This window comes from Ostrea edulis, chromosome 9 (assembly GCF_947568905.1).
Source record: "Ostrea edulis chromosome 9, xbOstEdul1.1, whole genome shotgun sequence".
Lineage (NCBI taxonomy): Eukaryota > Metazoa > Mollusca > Bivalvia > Ostreida > Ostreidae > Ostrea > Ostrea edulis.
Genome location: NC_079172.1, coordinates 13,593,115 through 13,617,941, shown reverse-complemented (window position 1 = coordinate 13,617,941; position 24,827 = coordinate 13,593,115). Strand labels below are relative to the sequence as shown.

The 24,827-nt window shown below is 35.9% G+C and overlaps 1 protein-coding gene across 2 annotated transcripts; it reads left to right on the top strand.

Annotated features, from left to right (window-relative positions):
• The first annotated feature begins 4 nt into the window (after positions 1 to 4).
• LOC125658990 (eukaryotic translation initiation factor 5B-like) lies at positions 5 to 21,980 on the top strand. Of its 2 annotated transcripts, XM_048890466.2 has the most exons (9): positions 5 to 1,253; positions 13,713 to 13,885; positions 14,313 to 14,441; positions 14,665 to 14,698; positions 15,880 to 15,951; positions 16,026 to 17,329; positions 18,420 to 18,455; positions 19,595 to 19,669; positions 21,513 to 21,980. In XM_048890466.2, the coding sequence occupies exons 1-9, from the start codon at positions 421 to 423 to the stop codon at positions 21,692 to 21,694; spliced, it is 2,838 nt and encodes a 945-aa protein (XP_048746423.2). In that variant the 5' UTR covers positions 5 to 420; the 3' UTR covers positions 21,695 to 21,980. The 2 variants fall into 2 exon arrangements, with proteins under 2 accessions (XP_048746423.2, XP_048746424.2); XM_048890467.2 differs by lacking the exon at positions 18,420 to 18,455.
• Positions 21,981 to 24,827: the final 2,847 nt, after the last annotated feature.

Sequence of the window (24,827 nt, the reverse complement as noted above, 5' to 3'; positions counted from 1 at the left end):
GAGAGTTGTTTTCATTTCTTTTTTGCAATTACACCCTATTTTCTCTCAGAAATTGTTTTAACGTTTACCCAGTTCCTATACCTATTTCACACTTAAGATTGGATAACGTTAATCCCCAGTTATTTAATCAGAATGTACCTGATTTATTTAAAGTTTTCATATACCGCTGTCTGTTTGGAGTAGCGTTAGTGCCGGTGAAATAAATCCCGCGAACCCGTCTCAGATTAAGATGTAAACTTAGAGGCCTGGGTTGCCAACTGTTTTAATGCATTGGCAAATATTTTTCTTACTCTGTTTTTGCTTTACTGGTCGTGTAAGAAGGGCGTCTCTGGTCATGTGAACTGAAGAGAATTTGTTTTTAAAAAAGGAAAGAAAAGAAAACATTTGTATTTATATGGCGATTTAGGTGTCGCTGAAGACATGCAGCTGGAACATTCATCCCAAAGCCAGTACCACAGCCGGTCTCTGTCCACTACACCCGTGAGTAATTTCATCAATACACCAACGAAATCAAACCGCCATGTTCGATTCAGTGACAGTGATTCCAAAAGTGCTCGAACCAGTGCGACGTCCATCAGACGATATCTGGACAACTACAGTCACAAAAGTTCATTTCCAAGAAGTAATGGCTACTCTACGCCGACTAAATCCTACGCCGTCAGTGTGTCTCAAAATTCGGACAAAAACCTAGAGATATACAATTTTGAGCCTGCCAAAAACGACGACTCCATTTCCAAGAGGTCGGATCCTTCTGCTATTAAATCTGGAAGCCCGCTTTACAAAGTTCATTCCAGTAGTTTTACACATGACAGTGGTGTTTCCATGGCCAAGCGGTCAGATCCCTCTGTCAGTAAATCAGAGAAAACCACACCTCGTTATAAATTTCACTCTAGCAGCCACACCCCTGATAGTGCTTTTCTGCTAGGAAGTTCCAAAGAAGGCAGTACCCCCCAAACTCCTAAAACTCGTAATGCTAATTTCAGCTTTGCTGCGAAATCAAATATTGTGGCTGATGAAGGTGGCACTCTTGTCAACGCATCCAAAAAGTCTAATGCAGAAAATGGAAGTTTAGAAACGCTGATCAAGAACACGCCACCAAAAGCTGAAGTGACGTATACACAAAAAGAAACGAAAGAGACGACGCATGCACAGAAAGAAACGAAAGAAGTAATTTCGTTTCAACAAGGATCCCCTCGCACAAGTCCGAAAAGCCAGTCAGTTGTGCACCAGAAGAGGGAACAGCCAAACAAAAGGTATACACGGAGTCTCATTATTCATTAACTAATTAATCATTACGTATTTCAAACATTTACTTAATTAATTAAGTTAGTACAGATTTTATTTGTTTCCTGCGTGAAATTTGACTCCCGAAACAAGTTAGAAGGTAGATTCGAAGTGTTTCTAAAACTAGACATTTTTCATAGCATTAATTTACTTGATTATTCATTTATGAATAGTTATTGCTCGAATTTAAGCAAGGAATTTAATGAAATAAAAAAGAACCTCTAATATTCCGTGCCCTTGAGGCCCAATTTCATACAAAACGATTTGCAGTTTATAAACACCCACATAAGAAACACCTGAGACGAAATTAATTAGATTCAACTGTAACTGGAGGTGGGAAATGTCCATGCACATTGAACTTTAATGCCAATAAGTACATTATTCGGTCTTCCTAGGTTTTAAAGACCCAATTTCAAGTGGAATAACATATCTTTGATATCTTAAAGCATGTTTAAAACATTTAATTTAGTGCACCCCAAGAAAAGCAAATTTAACAAGGGCTACTTTAAAGGAAAGTGAAGGCCGTGGGGTTCAATTCTTTTTTAAAAGTTGGTAGTATTGGCTTCTCATAGGGTATAAATAAATGTTGCTATTGACTCAACACTCGGAGGTTTTAATTGACCCTGCTTTATCCAACTCTCGCCGATCAAATTTGAAGTATTGAATTTCAGACCAAACAGTTAAAAGTACTAATAAGACTGTTTTTCTTTTCTTTCTTTACCACAAACCCGGATCTTAAAATCAAACATTCTATAACATTGGCAGGTTCATAGCACCTAGACGAGAAACAGAATAACAAATATCTGAACTCTATATAATTGAAAATGTTGACTTTAACTTATATAAGCTTAGCACGTGTTTCCTTGGTACAGCATATAATTTGGTGTAGATTCTGCTAATTATCTTGTAAATTAAGCATTCATTTGTTAATGAAAGCTAGTTATTACATATTCGCGTGTATTCCTTTTTCTCCGTATACATATGCTTCACTTTCTTGTCGTTAAACTCTTAAATTTGAAGAGGTAGCATAAAAGTATTTTTTCCATATGAATTGACATTGTAAATTTGCAATAAGGTTCTGGAATTTTTAATATTGTCCGGGGGGTCCGAATAGAGGTCAAAATGCTTGTCATTGGAACTCTTATAGCTCTAGGTTTGGGATTCTGTAACCTTTTTATAGAATGATGTATAGTAAGGTTTCGGATATTGTAAATGACCTATGATTTCTGGATGAGTGACCAAGTAAATTTTATGAAGGCAATATAAATACCTGGTAACTAAGCGTTCTACAATAATGAAACTTGTAAGCAGTATACTTACATGAATGTACCTGTAAGGAATCGGAACATCAAACGTTTTTCATATTTTTTGGGTGACAAGTTTGCTTTTCTGTTCCCAGTAACTGTGTACATGACATTCAAACTTGTTTCCTGCAGGTGACCTATACGACCTTGGAAAATATATTTCTGGGGGCATTTTTAGTTCCTAGCGATTATGTAAATTCCAAAGTAAATGAAACTGACATAAAGGTAACGATCCATTAGGCCAAAATCAAAAAGTAGTTTGTTTGCCATCGCACGACCGACCCATTTTTAACTGGAAAGTTTTTATTGATATGATTTCGGCCTTGTTTTTTTCCCCCCTCGATTTTCCCACCCGTTTTTCTTTCAAGTTCCTATCCGCGTTTGGTTCGATTCGTTACCTCGCACTAACCCTAGTTGACATCAGTCACCATGACGCAATAAGCTAAAATTAAATCATCCAATGAGATTCCTCGTTTAAGATGCAAGTTTGGAAAGAGCAAAAATGGTCTTCGTGGGGTACTTTTCTTAACATCAAGAACATTGCGTGTTGTTTTTATTATGTAACGAGGTAACTAATCAATAGCCCTTGACTTGTAAAGATGCATTTGGTTTTGTTTTTAGTTTTGTTCTTTGCTGCGTTTTGTTTACCGATAGTTGTTTACTATATGATAGTATTGACCAATAGTTGTTTACTATATGATCGTATTGACCGATAGTTATTTACTTTATGATCGTATTGACCTATAGTTGTTAAATGTTTACTATATATGATTGAATGATTCGAGACCCTAATCGAAACTGGTCGACCATTTTTGCATACAGCTATTTACTGCAACACGTGGTCAGAAGTGATAAGAGATGCATATGTCAATTTAAAACATTGAAACTAAACCAGACGGGTCCTTTGGATGAGACCGCAAAAATCGAGACCATGTGTCAGCAGGTGTGGCACGATAAAGATCCCTCCCTGCTCAAAGGCTGAAAGCATAGGCCTAAATTTTGCAGCCCTTCACCGGCAGTGGTGACGTTTCCATGTGATTGAAAGACGTTAAACAACACACGATCAAACGATATCTGATTGGTCGTCTTCAAATCGAGCTCAGTGTAACGATAAGTGATGGGAGTCGCTACTTTGAGGTTTTGTAATACACATCTTTGTGCAAGATAGTCAAAACTGAGTTAACAGGCGAGTTTTCAATAAATGCCTAAAAAATAATAATCAGTCGTGTTAATATCAATATTCCCAATTTATTTTCGGCCTGACGTCAGAGAAATCAAATGTTATATTCACTTGAACAGCACGCGCAGGTAAATATTTTGTTTTATTTTTCCGAGGATGTTGGGTATATCAGCCAATCGGGAAGCTCGGAATTATTCGATTATATTATGATAAAAAGGCTTCATCGCCCTCAGAGCAAACACCAGGATGCCAGCATTACTGTCTTGACTGGAGCATTTGGTTTAATTTAAACAACATTTTATTCAATATATTGAATGGGATCGGGCTGCAGACATTGTCTGTGTTAAGAGATGTTTAGTTTGGTTTAGTTCGATTTTTTTCTGTTGTGCATTAGATTTGGATATCTGTGGGATGTAATGTTTTACTGTACGAATAACATGAGGGATTAGGTGTGAATCACAGTCCATTTAAATTTTAAAGAAAACAACGGACAGTTGTCCATAAAATTGGATATTAAATGGAGTCGGTATTTTGGAAAGCTCAAATTTGATTCCCTCGTCAATAAAACTTGCAGTTCCTTATTGTTCGCCCATGTATGTTTTAGGCTATACGGGAGCACTGTTTCATGAAATGCAAATAGTTTCTGATAAGTTTTTAGATACTTAATTAATATACTGCCGCTGAAAACATGAAATAGTCGAGGCTTTTAAATCCAACGAAATAGGGCAAGTGTTTAAAATAGGCAATACTTGCAGCGGGAGGCGTCTGGGTAGATATCAATTAAGCCTTTAATTCGTTTTACAAATCTAGTACCCATGGATTCACTCGTGAAGATAAATATGCAGTCAACTATACTTTACGTTTCTCCGGGACGGATACAATAGTGATCATTGACTCCTTGTTTGTTTCTTTTTAATTGTGTGAAAAGGATTATGTATTACTATTTATGCAATTCGGTATTGGACTATTGTAATGACAACCTCAACTTTGCCTCCCATGAAAAAGGTCAATTTTTTGGTGTCCGATGCCGAAAATATACCTGTGGGGTAAGTAATTTTTCTTGAAGTTTTATACTTGAATTACGATATTGAGTACCGTTTTTATGGAAATTAAATCGGGCTTGAATCGAGATTTTTCAGGTATTGATTTCCAAGTCCCTTGATTTTGATGATATATTGTATATCTCTTCATGTTCTATTTAAAGAGTTTATTTGGAAAATTTAACTTTCCTTTATTGCGATTTACTACTGCATACACTTGTAAACGTCTCTTTTGTCATTGATGAGAAGTAAATAGGATGTGTTGACATGAATATGAGTGATGAATGATCGTATTATTAGTTATCAACTTTTATATACAATGTAAAGCTATCTCTCTCTCTCTCTCTCTCTCTCTCTCTCTCTCTCTCTCTCTCTGGCGAAAGCTGTTAAAAAGTGAGGACGTCCTCACAATGTGTAGAAGATAATGCACACATTCTAAAGGCAAAAAAGTACTATGCTGGGTATAGCTATAGGGACACCTATAAAAGTTTATCTAATACTCTCTTTCTGAGAGAGAATAGTTTATCTAATACTCTCTTTCGAATTACTAAAAAAATGGTTTTGAGAGATAATATTAGTGAGAACATGTCCTGACACCACTTGTCCTCACTAATCTAATATTTTGTATCTACATCTTTCACATGCTGTGGGTTACGGTTATGGGGACGTGCTTTGAGGACAGAATTTTGTCCTCTTAGTGCACTTTCTGTCCTCACAACTTCCGTCAAATGGTTAAAAATTGCCATCACTTTACATGTTTTATCCTCTCTCTCTCTCTCTCTCTCTCTCTCTCTCTCTCTCTCTCTCTCTCTGAATATTGGACTGCTGTATACGAAGATTTTTCAATATTCCACTCTTTCCCATTATTTCTCTCTCTCCAAAATGTCTGGGAGAGATTACACACGTTATTGTAAAGACTTGGACGTACTTTTTAGGTAGTCATGGGGACACCTGTGTTTGTCATATACTCGGTTTCCAATCATGGAAAAAAAAGTTTCTGGGAGAGAATATCAGTACGGGCATGTCCCCAGTTATCTAATATCTTATATCGAAACCATGCACATTCTGTTGGTTACATGTATGGAGATGTAACTTGTACTTCTGACCTCAAAACTCAGATTAAATGGGTAAAAGTTGTGATCACTTTTCAAGTTTTATCAGCCCTCTATCCTGTGGACTTAGGATGTATGTTTGTATAAAGTCAGTATTTTATTAAAGATAAACTTTCCCTCTCATATGTATCTCAATTTAGCTATCTTGTTGCTTGCTTCACATTGATCAAAATTTAGAGAAATACTGGTTAGTTCATGTTTCAACCTTTCCATGTTGTTCTTGTCCAGAAACATACGCTAAAAACGACTTTATTAAGACTTAATATATCAATTTATTCTACTGCACTGCCTGTCGTTTCCAGAAATATCCCAGTTTGATGCAATCCGTTCACGTTAACCAGGTAAATCAAGGTAACTAATATTTGAAATAAGACGACAAAATCAAAGTGTAACAAAGTCTTTAACAAATATAGAAATGCATTTCCATTTCGACCCATCCTTCTAAGCTATATTGCTATCCCCTGTCGGTATTTGTGATTTCTCCACACATGTAAAATTCAAAGGTCAAAACATTAATTTTATAAGGTGTACCGATGAACAACCCTCTGAGTGATATTTTTGGACCAAAGATTCTCCTGATCTCTTGAGGTCTCCAACTTCAGTTTTAAAATCACGTATCTACATAGCAAATATGTGCAACTGCATAAAACGTTTCAAATCTTGCAGTCTGGTCGTGCAGCGAATCTTATTGTGTGGCAGATTCAATGGTGTTCAAGGTGATTTAGAGTAAACCGTTCAAATCACCGATACAATGTGGTCCTGTTCTGGTCATATTCCGTCGATATGGTGATAAGTCTTATGTTTGACAGCATTCACCATCACGCATAAGTTTACATAATTACATTGTAGACTTAATGATTATGTAAGAAAATAAATGGATGATAAATCGAGACAAGGAAACAAATTTTCAAAGATTTCATGATAACCTTTGCATTCACGGGGTCACGGATGTCACGCAACCGTTTCTTATTGATACGGTTCACCGATAAATTCTGAAGATTGTTAAAACATATGATACGTTTTAATTGTAATAAGGGTTGGTGCGTTAATACCTATATATATATACACTGTAGTATGCTGTAATTGTTATTAGGGTAGATGTGTTAATACCTATATATAGTACGATTGGTGCATTGATACATTTTGATTGTCATGATGGCTGGTGTAATAGTACGTTGTTATGAGGGTTGGTGCGTTTTGTTGATATGGGTATTGTACGACGACGTTTAATATTTACTTGGCTATTCTAAATACTTTGTATATAGATTTCCATCTTGTGGCTCTATCATTTATTAAAGCCTCTAAACCTTTTATTATCCTATTTTTCGTATCTGTTTTTTTTTTAAATAATAAGTCGCAATCGTTTATTTTTTTTAAAAATTGATTAAAAGTATATATATTTTAAATACTGACTACATTTACGTTTATATAAAAGTACAAGAAATAAATATTTTATTGCATTGTATGATTGAATTATTCCGAGCTTTCTGATTGGCTGAGATCCAACAAACTAGAAAAAAATGAAAATGTTATATTCACCTTCAAATGTTTTTGAGGTGAATATGCCATTTGATTTTTCCAAACATCGGACCTAAAGTGAATTAGGAATTTCCAAATTGATACGACTGCTTCTTGTATTTATGTGCGTGGTTTGTTTTTTTTTGGGGGGGGGGGGTCGCTTCTCTAATCAATTTCGAGTAGGATGGTGGCTTCGATCTCTTGAATTATTCAATCATATATCTAAACAATCAATTCCGTGCTTATTTTCTTGATTTATTTTTAAGGACGAATACTACACCAGGGAAATTTGATGTGGATAAATTTTGAAATTGAAAACTTTAAACTTTTTAAAGGCAAAATGCAGTTTTAGTAGAAAGTAATCGGGGGGGTGGGGGTGGGGGATTAAAACCCCTCATGGACTCGAACCCGCGATCTACAGTTCCGCAATCGACACGCTAACCTGTTGAGTTACTCAGCTAGGCTGTCAAATTTTAAAGGAATATACAAATATTGCTGATATCTATTTTCATCAATGTTTTAATAGGAAGTCAGCCATCATATGACGATGTAGTATACCGCCTTAAGAGGTGTGAAAGTTTTCATCCGAATTCACTCCGTAACCCCGGCAATGGAGTAAATCTATGAGCACCAACATGATAACGAATAGTGTGATTTTGTACCTTTTCAATGTATTGAAAATTTCGAAATCCTCTACACTTTGCTACAGTTATCTAAAACAGGAGAAACACAATTACCAAAAACGTTTTTCATACGTTGAAAATTTTATCATCTTTATAGGAATGATTTATTGAAGAAGAATAGAAACATTGCTCACAACGCACACCTCCTGCTTTGGAAAATGTTTAAACAGTGTTTCAGAGTTTAAGCTTTTCATGAAAATCATTTCAAGATACACATTGACTTGCACTTCCATAGTACAGCAACCGAAGTAAACAAACAAACCTTGTATAAAAACACAGTTAGTAAGGAAGTTTAAAACTGTGAATGTGTTACAGATGATTAGATAGCTAGCTATGCCATAGAAATCGACGGGTAAATTATAGCTTTAAATTCCCTACCTTTAACAGTTAACCAAATTAACATACCTAGATACAGGCAAGATTTAGCAGAAAATTCACTTCTTTACACATGGATTAAGTTAGGCTAGTGTATTTAAGTACTTTTATGTTCTACAGAATATTGATATATCTTATTCTAAATTCTTTTGGAAAATTAAGAGTTAAAATAAATACCCTTGCTGTTTAATAAATGTACTGTCCACTTTATGATTCCATCGAATTCGACAGACAGGGGATTAGCGGACAAGCCTTGGTTTCCACTTTAATTCTCCCTAGCTACAAGCCTGGGAAATGAACAGCTAGACATCTTTCTCGGTTTTATTGGATTTACAATGATAAAATGGCATCCGTATCCCTCCCCTCGTTGACAGTACCGAGGTAAGACAAGATTCCTATATTACAAAGTTTGTAAGTCAAAGTTCCTTACATTGCTAACAGAATTGAACAACCGCTACATGTACATGGTGACGGAGATATGATTAATTTATCAACATTTTTCTTCTATATGTAGGAAACTTAGGTAGAAAAACCAACCACTGCCATTACAAGTCTGCGTGTCCCAATTTATTCGATTTTTTAGATAAAATCTTTGCATTGTTCCAATATTTTTTCTTGGTTGTATATCCCTTGCACGAATTTGTGATCCGCTCCTCAGGAATAGGTACTGTGGGAAAATTATGATCCGCTCCCCAGGAATAGGTACTGTGGAAAAATTATGATCCGCTCCCCAGGAATAGGAACTGTAAGAAACATTAGGATCCGCTTCCCGGGATAGGCGCTATATGAAACATTTGGATCCGTTCCCAGGGATATGCGTATGATAAAATTAAGTACAAGTAATGAATTTGCCCAGTAATTATCAAAATTATGAATAAGGTTTCCTATGAAAATGAATTAGCACAACCCGAATAGTGTATGTAATGTACATGAATATTTTAAAATGATGACGGAAAGGAATGTTACTGAAGTCAAGATAAATGATACTTTAGATAGTGTTTACAAACCATTACCGTATCAATATCTCACTCTAACATATACATAAACACGCAAAGAAACGCGACACCCTCATTTTAAAGACAAATTATACAATGTAATTTTGATATAGTTTTACAGTTGAATGACTTTCTTCGAGTTACCCGAAACTACGATCCTTGCTCGTAATTAAATCACGTCAAAAAGTAGTTTTATGATTTTAAACTGTTGGTGTATCCGTTTAGTGTACAGAAATATTTCCGACAGTAAAATAAGATTGGGTCCCAGGTTGATGTTGAGGCTTCCAGAAAATCACACAAAAACGTGCTTTTCAAATGCTTTTAGTAGGAACTTCTTAATACAAAATTGCAAGAGCATCATTTCCCGCTATTCTCTTTGGAGAAGTGGACAGGCACCGCCTACATCCACTCCTAGAAATCGTGTAAATGCCGGAATTGGGACGGTTTGTGTTTCAACTCGAATTGACGTAATAGACAAGTCGTCCCCCCTCCCCATAACTTTAATATTTACACATCCATCTGCCACAATAATCACTGTGAATCTATTTTCACGTGTTCTCTGAGGTCTTTACATAGTTGAAAATTTCTCGAATGGGACGTAAAACAAAATGCATTTTCTGTATATTACCCCCCCCCCCCAAAAAAAAACCTGTCAACATACAGTGCTCTAATGTCTAAGCCAATTTCGAAAGCTTCGCCGAATTGCAGTTAGGCTACCATAAATAAGCTTGAGTACCTACAAATAAAGGTCGCCTTAGCTTATTTTGTTTGCTGCGTTGACGACCTGTTTTATATTTTTGGACGAATCGTGTTACACCTTACACCGCTCGGAGTTTCTTGACGTCGAGGAGAACGCTGCACAAACCAATGCGTCGTTGTATGTGATCGGTTCGGAGGAGAACGCTGCACAAACCAATGCGTCGTTGTATCTGATCGGTTTGGAGGAGAACGTTACACAACGTGTCGTTGTATGTGATCGGTTCGGAGGCGCCACCGTTAATGTATACTGTTATCTGCAACAGATGAAAGACTCGTCTTGTTGGGATTGAGAAAATTTTAATCGTTCAACGTTAAATTGAAACGATTTTACAATGTGCCGTTGTTCTATTTTGCAGCAGCATGTGAAAGTAAGACAATGCCAAATGTCATGTTGCTTAAGACATTGTAGAGTTCCTTTGAGAAAACAATATCTTAAACATTTCCTTGGTCACGCTCCGAATCGTTCAACAATCGAAGGCGTTTGAGACATTTCGGCAGATGCATCCGTATGCGTCCAAATCCTTACATGCATTTCAAGCCGAAGTTCTGGTGGAACCAAAATCATTAGACTAGTGAATGCCATGCAAAGAAAATCCGTGTTACAACGAAAGTAAACGGAGGACATATCTGTCAAGATGTTGCAGAATTCTTGTAAACATTAAGGCACTTTGTAAAGTCTCGGTCATTGATCTTTTACCATGTTTATAACACAATGTGTAGATGAATTGTAAAAGTTATCAACTTTCAGTTAGCCGGGAGATATTTCCGTTAAGTGTTTATAATTATTAGCATAGAGTTCAAAACTTGAATATTGCAACTGGTGTTTATGTACAAGTATTGTATTTTGGTTTATTATAACAATGGCTTCCAAAATAGCCTCTACTAATGAATATACATAAATCGTCATCAGGTGTCTGGGGTTTTTTTCTTCAGAATCCATCTATTGTATCCCTATATACATATATCTCTCGCTCTTTTAATTGTTGAATAATTTCAAAGGGTATTTGTGAAATTTTCATAGCCTTACTGAAAACGATGAACAAAACCTGTTTTTAACACTCCATTCATTTTGGATCTCTCGTTCCCACACCTGTCTAACTTGTATGGACAAATCCGTGGCACCCCCACTAAGGCATTAAAAGTTAACTCTCATTTAAAATATACACCTATCAAAAATGAACTAGAATTGTAAATGTTTGATAAGAATGACAAATCAATGATGTATGATTAAAAAATCCAATTAGGAAGAGATTTTTAAACCTCATAGGATGTATGGTCCTCGATCTCATGTGCAAAGGTAATTGTTAGTTATATTTCAATTCTTTATCCAGATTTAAAAATGAACTGTTTGAGTAGCGGATTTGATTCATTAATGTCCATTGCAGTGCAATTTAAATTCATAGGTCGACTAAATGGCTCTGCTCCACGGTTTTAATGTGCATGTGCAATGTATATATATATATATATATATATATATATATATATAGCTGTTACTGACCCCGAATTCTTGACCTTTACCGATACATTTCATGGTGTGTTTTTATATGTCTTTCTATCATTGAAAAAAAAAAAGTTTAAAAAGAAATACAAGAATTTAATATTTATGAGATCAAATGTTTACAAATTGATAATGTCACTCTACATGTAGATAAATTTAGACGTTTTTACATGAATGAAAAATTCTTGAACATACAAACAAAAATAAAATAATCTTGTGAACTATCAAATATGTTGGGTAAGAGCGTGGATTCGAATTTGTAAGGCAAACTTCGTAGAAAAATCTGATCATTGCAATGATAGGGGTTTCGTGATTTGATCGCTGTGTTTTGTTTTTCAACGTAAAGATATCTACAGGAACAGAAATTAAAAGTAAACTTTCCAAAGAATATGTGTACAACGCATCTACTAACAATGTATTTATATCATGGCCCAGTAATTCTGAACAAAGATTAAAGACTTTTGAGGAGATTAATAGCTCGGATATAGTAGAAATCAGGGAGGGTAGTTCGATTATGACGTATGTAAAATTGTTTCCAGTATGGTAACAGTGTAACATATATAGAACACATACCCTGGACAAGGAGGTCAACATGACAACTAATTAGAAAAAAAACATTCTTTGAAAGTTATGGCGAGACTATAGTAGCGTTGTCTGTGTAATTTGAAATTCTTGGATTTAAAAACATCTTAAATTTGAAATATTTTGGATTTAAAATGTCTTGGATTTAGGATAGCTGAAAATGATAATACCAAGGAATTGGAGCGTGTTTACGATTAGTGATGACTTTTGGATTACAATATGAAAGAGGAAAGTAGTATACTCCACCAACGAAATGTTTACGCCTAGTCCGCAACCGCGCCTGACGTCACGAGCGTCTTCCTTTAAAACAAACGGCAGATTGGCCGACTCGCGTGTTAGTAACCACTCTACGCCCAGATTGGGAAATATTTCCAAAAATAGTAACAAAAATGAGTAAGTATGATTTTTAAAAAAAGGGGGGGGGTGGGTGGAGAAGTGCACGCGGTGGATAGTTGAAGAGAAGATACAAACAAGTATAATGGTTCGGTTTTTCATATTAAGCATCTTCAGGGTAACTGTTATGCGATATTAGTATTGCAGGGGGGGGGTATAAACCCACCCCCACCCCCCTGTCTGCCCCGGCAGTTGTGTTGGTGGATGTTGTAAATGTCATCATAAGATTTGTTTTCATTTATGAAATATTTTCTTTCAACGACTCTTTAAAGTATAATAACGAATCTGCATGTGTATACATGCTTATTGCGTTTTAGATTTTATTTTTTCAAAACATATACCTATTTAAAATACACAGCACATTTCAGTGAAACAAATAATCTGTATTAAATGGTTTACGGGGGCTTAACAAATAGACTTTAGCCAAGTAAACATTTTAATACTTCTCTCGAAAATCAAAAGGATGAGTAATAAATCAAGCCTCAAAAGACTAGATGATCAAATACCGATATGTGAATTTTCAATTTCAGTCGCAGTACTATGTGGGGGGCGGGGCGGCGGGGACGCAATATCTCTCTATCTCTCTTATATGTTAATGCAGCAATATTTTAAATTCCATCTGAATAAACATGAAATGTGATGCGTCCGCTCCAAACCATTTGTACGATTCAAGTTGATTTGTTCCATCCCGTGATTCGGATGAATGTGTGTTCGATTTAGTATTTAGAATTCGACACCGCTTTTTCAAATGAACAATCAAATCCCCGTAATATGAAAAGCCAGTATGCGTTACTTCTGTATGATATTGAGCTACTGTGCTCGTGAGAGAAAATGTCCGCTTCTAACAACGCTAAAGAATTAAACATGGTTGTTTCTAACAGAAGAATCAGAATAGAGAGAGCCGTAACGTAGGTTTCTTGTTCTACATATAACCTAATAATTCATATCCTAAATTATTGTATATATATACATGTATTTCATCTTTTCAGGATTGCTGAAATCGCAACACCAGAAACTCAGAAGAAATCCGACCCTGTTAAACTACCTCCAACTAAACAAAATGGTCATCTCGTGCACTCTGATTTTCCTGAGCAGACGAGAACTAAAAAGACAGACGATCGTGATGGGAGACAGTTAGCGGATCCAAAAAAGAAAAAGAAAAGTATGACTATTTTATTTACGATGTACTGATATCTTTCTATTTTGCCATGAACAGATCCAGGTAATTGTTTGTCACGGTGATTTGATAGCCCAGTGCATTACTAGATGCAGTTATTTGATTCCGATTGTTACTCGGACCTTTTAAACCGAGTATATTAACCCACTAATACAGCGCTTTTGTCATCCTGTGTTAAATCCATTCATATATGTCTGTCGAACATCAATAAGATAACATGCAGTAAAAATTTACCAAAATTGGTTTTTCCTGAGGTTTCGTTCATCGTGAATATATAATTTGTTTTATTGAATTCTTCAATGTCTGTATTCTTTCCCACAAGCAAAAATTGGAATTCAAGAGCGCACCTGTATGTGTATGTTCCCTTGTTTGTGTTTTAAATCCTGAGAGTGAATTTCTGTGGTTTTTAAAGCTGAGGAAGAAACTAACCGACAAGCAAAATCCGCTCCACCCAAAAGAAAAGATGACGTCAGTGACACCCCTGCCTCCCCTCAGGTTGATAATTATACTCACAGAATCGAGACTGAATCCCCTACTAACGGTGAGACCCTTATCAATAATCTGTGTAATGAATGTTTAACTGTGGCAACCAGAATTCTCTCTCTCTCTCTCTCTCTCTCTCTCTCTCTCTGTGTGTGTGTGAAAGAGAGAGAGAGAAATACAAGTAAATACCACCTGTACACTTTTGATGTCAGAAACACTGTCTGATATTTGTTTCCCACGGTAACCTATATGTAGTTATTACTTGTGAATATATTTTCCAGGAAAGAAGAAGTCAACTAGGGACCAAAGTGAAAAGTAGGTCTATATACCTTTAATCTAATATTATTATTATTCATCTATAATCATACAAACTTGTAATTAAACATCTCTCTATTTGTATGACCTTGATTATGTATTTTGTATGGAAATGGGCTTATATAGGCAATGCCTGCTATCCAACGCAATTTTGTTTTCAACATGATAAAATATTGCTGAAAGATATAAAAAAAAAAAAAAAAAAAAAAAAAATTAACTTACTTTGTTCACCATTTGTAAGTCCTAGTAACGGGTACTCGATTTACCTGTATTTTATAGACTACAGTATTTACTTACATTGTTTTTAGTTCACATAGTAGGTACACATTTGTGCATAATACAACTTAATTTGGTAAAAATTCACGTTGGTAGGGACCAAATTCACCAAAACTACTACTATAAAAGTTGAAATTGGTGGGTCCCTACATGTAACATCCTCTGGTAAAGGTTCGTATTTACTGGTATCTAACGTAGTCTGGTAAACATTCACATTGCTATAATTACGTAACCTACTTTGGTAAAGGTGCAGAATATCTTCTCTCTATGCGTGAGTTGTATTTTTGTAAATACATTTGGAGATCGCTTTTTTAAAAAAAAATTCAATAGTAAAAGTGTGACTTCATTAAACATTTTTTCCCAAATGAACAAAGGTATACAAAAAACATAGCTGTGTTATACAGGTGCTATTGTTATTTTGCTTGGAGATCTCCGCTATAATGTAAACAGCAGCTTTCCGGCAATTTTTTAAGTCAATAATTACTGTTTGGGACCTAGGTGGGGGTCCTCCAACGTTAGGAGTCGTAATTACTGTAGTTTGTAAATAAAATTAAAATGTAATTGTAAAAATAAGTGACTGGTCTTTAAATAGAAGCATTCTACATTGATAAGAACACGTAGGCTTGTTAAATGATAGTAGTAATTGTATACCAGTTTGAAAATGAGGGGAATTTACGTCGGAGAAATCAGTACTTCTTCGTAAAATCAAAATGACGCTCAATCAAATACGATACGGAAGAGCAACAACAGACTATACTCGTTTCCCTCCGCTGCGGATTAATACTGACCCACTACCCGACATAGTGCATAGGTATACTTTAGATAAACATTTGGGAGTTATAATGAGGCTATTTATGTAGGTATCACAAGGTGTATTTTCTTGATTTTCGGCCAATTTATTATAGAAATAAGAAGATACTTGCAGCAGAGCCCAAAGAAAACAAAACGAAGGGCGGGGCTGCTCCGAACTACGCAAAGTAAGACCTATCTCAAACTTTAACTTTCAATTATATTTTATGAGCTTCGCAAAATAATCTTGTTATCTTTGCAGGGGACATGAAAACGAAAAAAAGGAGCATAAACAGGATGCCGAGATTTATAATAAGGGGCCAAAGGGTCAGACGGAGAAACCCAAAGAAACTATAAACAAGCCACATTCTAATAAAACTAAACCTGAAGATGATAGACACAAAGAGTCGCCGACAAGCACCAGTCCTGTGCACAATGACAAAAGTAGACCTGTAACGAAAAGTAACAAATACGAACGTAATATGGTCACAGCCTTAGACGATCAGTTCTTTTCGCCAGTGCCAACTTCTGATGAGGTGCTGATGAACGAAGATCAGAAAGAACAACAGATAACAAGACTTAGACTTCCTAAGAAAACCAGATATGGTCCGGTCAGAGCGAAAGGGAATCAGACCCCTAGAACTCCGCGAAGCAGAACACCTAGGGCACGAACTCCCAGGAACCGATACTACCGGAAAACGGGATATTCACAATCTGATACGGGGGATTACCGAAGCCCTGGGAGAAAAGGCATTCTCAATAATAAAGAGGCTGTTATATTGGAGAGTTCCCGACCCAAATCGTATAAGTGGGAAAGGGACAAGTCGATCTACAGAGCTACAACGAAGGAATGGGAGGACCAAAGGGACGAATTGACGTGGAGACCGTCTGTGAATAGTCCAACCGATTGGCTGAGAGTTTACGTTGGTGACATACAAATTCGAGAAAAAAGTGCTAGGTCAAGAAAAAACAGTCCCGAGACAACAGATCGAACTGTTCGTCCTGGTGCACCTCAGAGAAATAGTAACGAATATATTTTAACTCGGAGACAGGTGCCCGTCTACAAAAACATGCATTCTGTCTATAACAATAAGTTAGTAAGAGATAAACAGTCCCGAGAAAAAAGATTCTTTCAAAAATTGCAAGAATGTCAAGCATTAAAAGCAAAGATGCAGATATCCGACGTTGTCGACCGCCAGCGGAAACGTGAAATTACAAAACAACGGCAACAGGGGCAATTAAAGGAGCTGCGGCAACGTTTTGAGGATGCTGCGTGGGTGAGGTTCAATACTCAATATGTGACGTCACGTATTCTGGAGCATGAAAAAATGAACCGGTATGCTTACGGACTGCCAGAGGAGGTTGATGGAGCTCCAGAATTTGAATCGAAATTGAAAAGAAAACCACCTAAAATCAAAGTGGATTTTGGAAAACTGGACAAAGTAAACAAGAAAAAGTATAGTTCAATGTTTAGTATTTACACGGGACCTGAATGGGATCCACTGGCTAAAACACCACCAATGGAAGGAATAGACACAGTGGACATCGACTACGGAACAGATGGAGGTTAGTATCTTTCATCACAGTTTATGAATATAATTTTGCCATTTATTTCGTTTAAATCAAATATAGATACTGCGAAATAAATTGCATAATACATGTACAATGTATTTCTCCTAAAGAAGCTATCGCCTAAATGTTAGATGAAATTTCTTGGAACCCACACGTTAATTTGATGTTGAACAAGTTATCAACACTTAAGTGTGAATGGTCGCACTTTAATCACATAGATTGATGCGGGAGGTGTTTTATAACGATATAAAGATTGTAACAAAGCATTTGTGTATAAATATCTAGCGTTCCTGGCATCACGTGCTTTGTCGTACCATCGAACCAAATGAAAAACGCTTTGATATTTGGATCTTATGGGGGTATACTACGTTGTCATAATGGCTGACTTGCGTAGCATGAATGAAAATATGAATATCAGCAAAATTTGTATATTCCTTTGAAATCTAATTGCCTAGCTGGGTAACTCTGTGGATTAACGTGTGGACTGCAGATCGTGGGTTCGAGCAGGGATTTTAAGACGTTTTTTTTTCCAGATTACTCTCTACTAAAACTGCATTTTTTGACTAAATAAAGTAAATTTAAATGTTTTCACTTTTCCACTTTTCATCCATATCAGTTTTCCCTGGTGTGTTATTCCTCCTTAAACAGATGCCCTCCAACCCAGCTGTTAACTATATATTCAAAATAAATCCCACAATCAAATTAATATACTTCTACATGCATGTAACAATTCTGTATTTAGGTTTACAAAATTCCAGTTCCTTCTTCAAGCTTTGTTTGAATGTTTGTCAGTTTGCATTTTCGTGTTTATAAATTGATGCATTCCTGTGACAACACGTTGTTCTTAAAAGGACAGTTCAGACTGTTTTCACACCCATTATACAATAATCATAATGTATCTCCAAGGAAGTAGTGAGCAATTGTACTCCCATTTAATTCCCTTCTCAAGTAACAACATTTATGACTGGGTTCTCACACAACAAGCAAACAGAACGTTGGGAAGGGCCAGTGATTATGCGATTTATTTTTCCTTACCTTTCGAAGGTGTTTTAATTGTGAATTGTGTTGATTTATTGTTGAACAGAACAAGAGCAGACCGATGGAACGGAGAATGACACTGGTATACAAAATGTCTAAATCTTAACTACTAGTATTTAAATCTCGGTGTGACGGCCTATTCACACAGTTTTCTAGATATATAGTGCATTAATTTAGCTGGACTTGTCTAGTATCATTCGATTCTTCTACATGCCATGACAGATTTTATTGTCATGGAAGCAAGATTAACAAACGTCTTTTTCTCCTGTCAAGGAATTTGCTTTTTTATCTTTTTTCTTTCATTCACTCGTGTAGAGAAAGGACATGGATGGTAATGGTTATGTGGGTTGTGAATTAGCATGACACACGCACCTCTGTTTCGCGTTTCTATAACATTTATTTTCACAACAGCAAACAGAAAATTAATTCTGAATTCTTGTGTGATTTGTATTTTCTTATTCATGCAGTACATGTGTCATAATTTGCTCGAAAGAGTTGGATCATGAGCACTTTATAGCATCAAACTAACATACTTTTATTTAAGGTAGCTCCACCCTCATGTGATAATTCAAAATTATTAGTTCAAAGTAGAAAAACTATTAATTTCTACTTGTATAGTTTAATTTAATCATCAACTAAACAAAATGCACAGGTATATGCATATTTTTAAAGACGTCGGACATATGTGTCAACATCGGAAAATCTCACATTTTCATTAAACGGCACAATAAAACTGCATAATAACTGGTTATAATGTAAAAAAAAAAAAAAAAAAAAAAAAAAAAAATTAATTTCAACAGTTTCAGAAACTGCTACCTTATATAAGTATATATGAACTGATTGTGGATATCGGGGAAACCATTGTGTAATTGATATATAATAGAGGAGTTATTGCCTTTGACAACTTTTTTAAATCAAGATAATTGATTATTTATAAAAATACATACTTTTCCAGTATCTAATCAGTTTACTAGATTTTTTTTTTATTATACACATGGAATAAAGTTTCTCAAAAAGAGGTATTTCTATCATGTGCAAAGTTTAACTGAAATAAGATTTTGCAAAAACCTATGACGTCACATAAGGGCGAAGCTATCTTAATTCAAACTTTAACAGATTGAATGCCTTCTCTATAAGCCACGATTATAAAATTGCTTGAATAATCACCAGTTATATGACATAGCACTTGATAAAAACAATCGTGATTTTCACTCATAACAGGAGACAGGAAGGTCAAAACCAGAAGGGTCAAGGACGTCATTCGTGAAGCTGAGAAAGAGATGGAGGATTTAAAAGGTGTGTACATCTGTAATCACATACTATTCAAAAAGTAGCGTATAGATGTCAGGGGTCGAATTTATTCACTCCAGATATTGCCTTAATCAATAATGATCACATACATGTAATATCCATGGTAAATATCTTAGGAGTTGAGTTCACCCCAGGTATTGCCAGAAAATGGAGGAGGTTGATATGTTTCAATACTGATCAATTAGCAGCCGAACATCTCGTGGAGTCGAAGTGATTAATTCAGATAATAAAACGTGCTTTAAGAGAATTTCATTTAATGAATATATGACAAATACTTTCTCCTTTCTTTCAGATATAAATATTATTATGGTTTACTAAGTATGATGTGTTGTTAGTGGGTTCATAAAACTTTTTAGCTCACTAAACTTTTCTGATCACCCTCTGTCTGTCCGTAAAATTTTCCAATTTTCACCTCCCCCTCTAGAACATATATAATGGGACAATTTCAATCCAATTTGGTACAATTCGTCCTTGGATTATGGGGATTCAAGTTGGTTCAAATGAACGGCCATGCCGCTTTCAAAGGGGAGATAATTACAAAAATGCAAAAATATGGTGGGGTCACTTAAAAATATTCTTCTCAAGAACCACTGTGCCAGAAAAGCTGAAATTTACGTGAAAGCTTCCTGACTAAGTGCAAATTTACGTTTATAAAAATCATGGCTCCGAGGGGTATGGTGGGGTCTCAATAGGGGATTTAAGTTTTACATGCGAATATATTGGAAAAATCTTCTCGAAAAACACTGGGCCAGAAAAGTGGAAATTTACATGAAAACTTCCTGATATAGAGTACATCTAAGTTTGTGCAAACCATGGTCCCCCGGGGGTAGAGTGAGGCCATTTTCACATACAGATATATAGGGGATCAAAGTTTTATATGCTCATAATGCTTAAATATATATATAGAGAGAGAGGGGGGGGGGGTTCATATTTGTTATAATTCTTTATGGCAAGACGTTGTTACACTTTGATGTTTAACCTTGACCTGGAAATTTGATATACCGTTGATAAAAAAAACCTGACTATTCGTTATCTCGTGAAGTAGTGAAGATATAACTTTCATGAAACTATGACCTAGGTCTTATCCAGAAACAGCGTGATTGTAATAGTCGTATTTGTGTTGAAGCATCCCGTGTTATGTGAATTCATTTTCAGTTTAAGATATGTTGTGATCCTTTTGGGCTAGGTAGGTCACAGCATGGGGTCAAAATTGTTCATGCGAAAACAGTTTGATAAAAAAGTCTTTTAAAAACTCACAACAGCTGAACAATGACAGGGCCTATGTGACTCAGGTGAGCGATGTGGCCCATGGGCCTCTTGTTGCAACACATTGGGCTCTTAGGTAAACTTTTAAGAAAGTCTGTTCACTTGCATGCATTGTGTTGTAAATCCCGTTATGATTCAGAATAACATGGCGAAGAAATGATTATTTGCTGTATGGGCATGTTTTTGATTATGTAATACACGACACGAATTCAAACAAGGATAATATCTCATGAAATGGAGCATTGATAATGGAATAAAACTCAATAGTCAGAAAAAACGGCATTTGTTCAGTCACAGTTTACAACACACATGCGCCGATACACGGTCATTTCAGTTATTTTCCACCTTGTATATTGTATATAAAAACTCCACACATTGTTCATTCATGGTGAAGGGTTTTGCTAATATCAAATAAAATACTGAGGCATTTATTAGTTGCTTTCTCTTCTGCTCTCGGGCTTAAATTGTACAGGGATCTCTCTCTGCGTGTGAACTATTGCCATATTTTATTCTTGATATTTCTGTTTAGCAATAAGATTATGTATTCTTACCTTAATTTCAGCCAAAGACACCAAGACTGGTGTGACTCCCAGGGCATCTGAATCCGGGGCCAACAAAACTGCAGGTGATTTAGACCTAGACAGTGATGACGATGATGATGATATGTCAGATATTTTTGAAAGAGCGCGGAAGAAGTACAATTTAGAAGTAGATGACGAGACCATGTCGCGAAGCCGGAGGTGAAACCATGCGTTGTGACAGACTCTTCTACATTCTCAAGCGTCTTTGATTCTTCTGATTTTCGTTTTCGAAGTTTATAGAAATTTCACAATTTCTAGTGCTAGTTCAGATTTTATACTTTACATTTTTATATACAGGTATATGCATACTGCCCATTTATTTATTTTTGATGTCATCTTTCTCACGTGACTAACTGAATCATGCAGATGTGGTATATAGATCATGGAACACAGTTACCATTTATTACAATTTTATCATGTCAGAAAATTAAAATTATCTTCAACTAAAATACGGTTTTGTTTCATCATTTTGGAGATATATAATAACAGAAGAACTCGGGAGAATGTATGAAATGTAATTCAAACAACATGAAAGCAATTATGATTCCAGTCTATTACGAGATATTTCCTACATTCTGTCCTTCTCATTTGGCCCTTGTGCCTTGTGCTTTAGCTCTCAGATATCAATCTCATAATCCAACAAAGAATAATTAGGATAGGGCAAAAACGGACCCCTGGAAACACCAGATGTGGTATCGGGTGTCTAGGAGGAGTCACATCCACCACGCGCCCATTATCTTGATCAGGTAAACGGACTAATTCGTAGCCAGGATCAGAACACCCTAACAATATGAAACATGCCAGACAGCATTCGACCCTATGACAGATTGTATTTGCATATGTAGTACAAGTTCTTTTTGTCTGCTGATCTTTTTACACCGTTGTAATTCACCATATTAATTTTCTGTCTCGGCTCTTTCCTGGCGGTGCTGATGCATTTCCATGTGATCGGTGTTGCTTAGTAGGAGTATAAAGGTCCAAATGGGTGATTCAAAGGTCAAGCGGAGTAGGGAGGTCTTTTTCTGTTTGCATTCATTCATAGTTGAGGCACTCTTCAACTCTCCACAGGTTGTACTTTTTTACCACCCTTGTTCATTCGTCTATTAGTTCTGCTTTGCAGTACATGGAGTCTGATTTAACGTAACGTTAAATTTACACCTTATCTTGTAATTCTCTACGTGACGTTAAATCAACACCTTATACTTTAATTCTCTTCACCACAGTGTCTCCACGACGTTGTCATTTCCTGTTCGCTGGAGCTTTAGTTTTGTATTAACCTTGACCAATCTCTCATACAGAATTGTCTATCCTTGCAGTGCTCACAATGGAAGGATCGACAACTCTGTATGACAGATTGAGCCTTACTATACTTTTTTTACGTCATCTCCTTGCTTTACTTTTCCTCATCTAGATTCATTTTGTTATAGTGTAGTCGACATGATTTTCGTCCGGTAGGTGTGGGTAGTATCGAGACGATGAAAATCCATTGTGTACACATAGCGCAGATAATATGTTAACCATATATGATAACGTACATGTGTATTAAAGCTATTTCCCATTCTAAAATCAACTTGGCATTGCAAAACATCCAATTTTGTTATGTATTAGAACAACATATAAAAAATTTAAAACCACCCTTGTGATAGATGTAAAAACATTGAGATGTCACCAACTCTAGGTAAAGAGTTACAAATTCAGACGTTTGTATGGTGCACAGGGCCACAATAGTACTAGTAATGGTTCTTGATCGTGCCGACGCCTGTAGAGACATGGGACCTCCGTTGTTTAGGATGCCAAGAGGTTGATGAAGGAGCTCGAGTGATCATTTCCTAATTAGTTAAGTAATTACAAAGGCCCGCCAGAACTGTTCGAGCCGATTTGTGGTGCAAAATGTCCCGGACATTTTCCTATTTTGATACAGCAGTTTGTGATTTCAATGTCTGATTTTGATTCGTAACAATCTAAGCCTATTGGTTTTTAAATAAACTTGTTTAGGAATAAATATATGTGAATAGGGGTAAATCGAAGTTAATATGAATGTTAATAAACATGAATAAATCTACAAACTTAAGAAGCATAACGATATACATGTTCAGTTTGTATAATGAGGTGGTATAATGTCTAGATACAGACATGATCTAATTATGTGTTAAGTAAACCATGACTATATAGATGTATCACAAATAAAAAAGATGTTTACACCTATACATGTATGACGAAACATAACAAAAAGGAAAAAGAGTTGTGGGTAGAGGACATTAACTGGTCCACTTTTGCTTAAAGTAATATTTTATTGCTACATGCATGTATTTATGTTTAAATAAATACATGTATATAAAATATATTGATATAAAGGGACAGGAAAGAAGACACACAGAAGGCTGATCGAGTTATACCAGAGCAGTCTTCAACAGACCATCCAAGAAATGATCAAATAGTCAACTTCTAAACAGTATCTTCAAAACCAATCTTATATATCTGTGTTGATGTACGGCGCAGAGACCTTGAAGATGAACATGGGAGATGAACAACTACGTGATACCTTCCTCCACAAGTGAAAAGATTGCAATGAAAAAGTGAGAGAATTAGTCAACATGGAAAAAGAACAGAAAATCATAAAAACGAAGAGATGGAAATCGAATGAGAACTAAAAGTCGTGCTAGAACAGTCCGAGACTGGACACCATATCGAATCAAGGAAACATGGAGAAGAACTGTGGAAATAGAAAGGAAACATGGAGAAGAACTGTGGAAAGAGAAAGGAAACATGGCGAAGAACGAATCCTGGACACACCAATCGTGGGATTAGGTGTCTAGGAGGAGTGAGCATCCCCTGTTGACCGACACTACCGGCTTTAGTTATACATCCTGATCAGATAAACGGAGTAGTAGCCAAATCAGTATACGATGTGCCAATTTTGGTATTTATTGCCATTTAGTGATATCATTTTTTGGTATTCTAGTAAGTGAAGTCACCTTTTCAATGAATAATATCACCTATTCGAATGAAGAGATCCAAAATAAATTAGCATCTGAAGACTGAACTTGAAATGGTCCTTCATGTATAGACTCTAATTTCATTTTTGGGTCATCGTGTTGGGGAGCTGTGTGACTGACCTGATAGAATAAATCTAACGACATAAAAAAAATTATAATGGTAACTTAATTGGTTGTATATGATATTCTCCTAAATGCTACATTTTTTGTTTGCTAATAATCTCTATTTTAGCTTTATTTACTTGATGTGGTATTAGAAAGCAACATAAGGTCATAGCTATATACCCACGATTTTGGACG

Coding starts and splice junctions, on each gene's coding strand:
- LOC125658990 (XM_048890466.2), top strand. CDS start 421: ATGCAGCTGGAACATTCATCCCAAAGCCAGTACCACAGCCGGTCTCTG. Junction 1,254..13,712: donor AGGGAACAGCCAAACAAAAG/GTATACACGGAG, acceptor TCATCTTTTCAG/GATTGCTGAAATCGCAACAC. Junction 17,330..18,419: donor CGACTACGGAACAGATGGAG/GTTAGTATCTTT, acceptor ATTGTTGAACAG/AACAAGAGCAGACCGATGGA.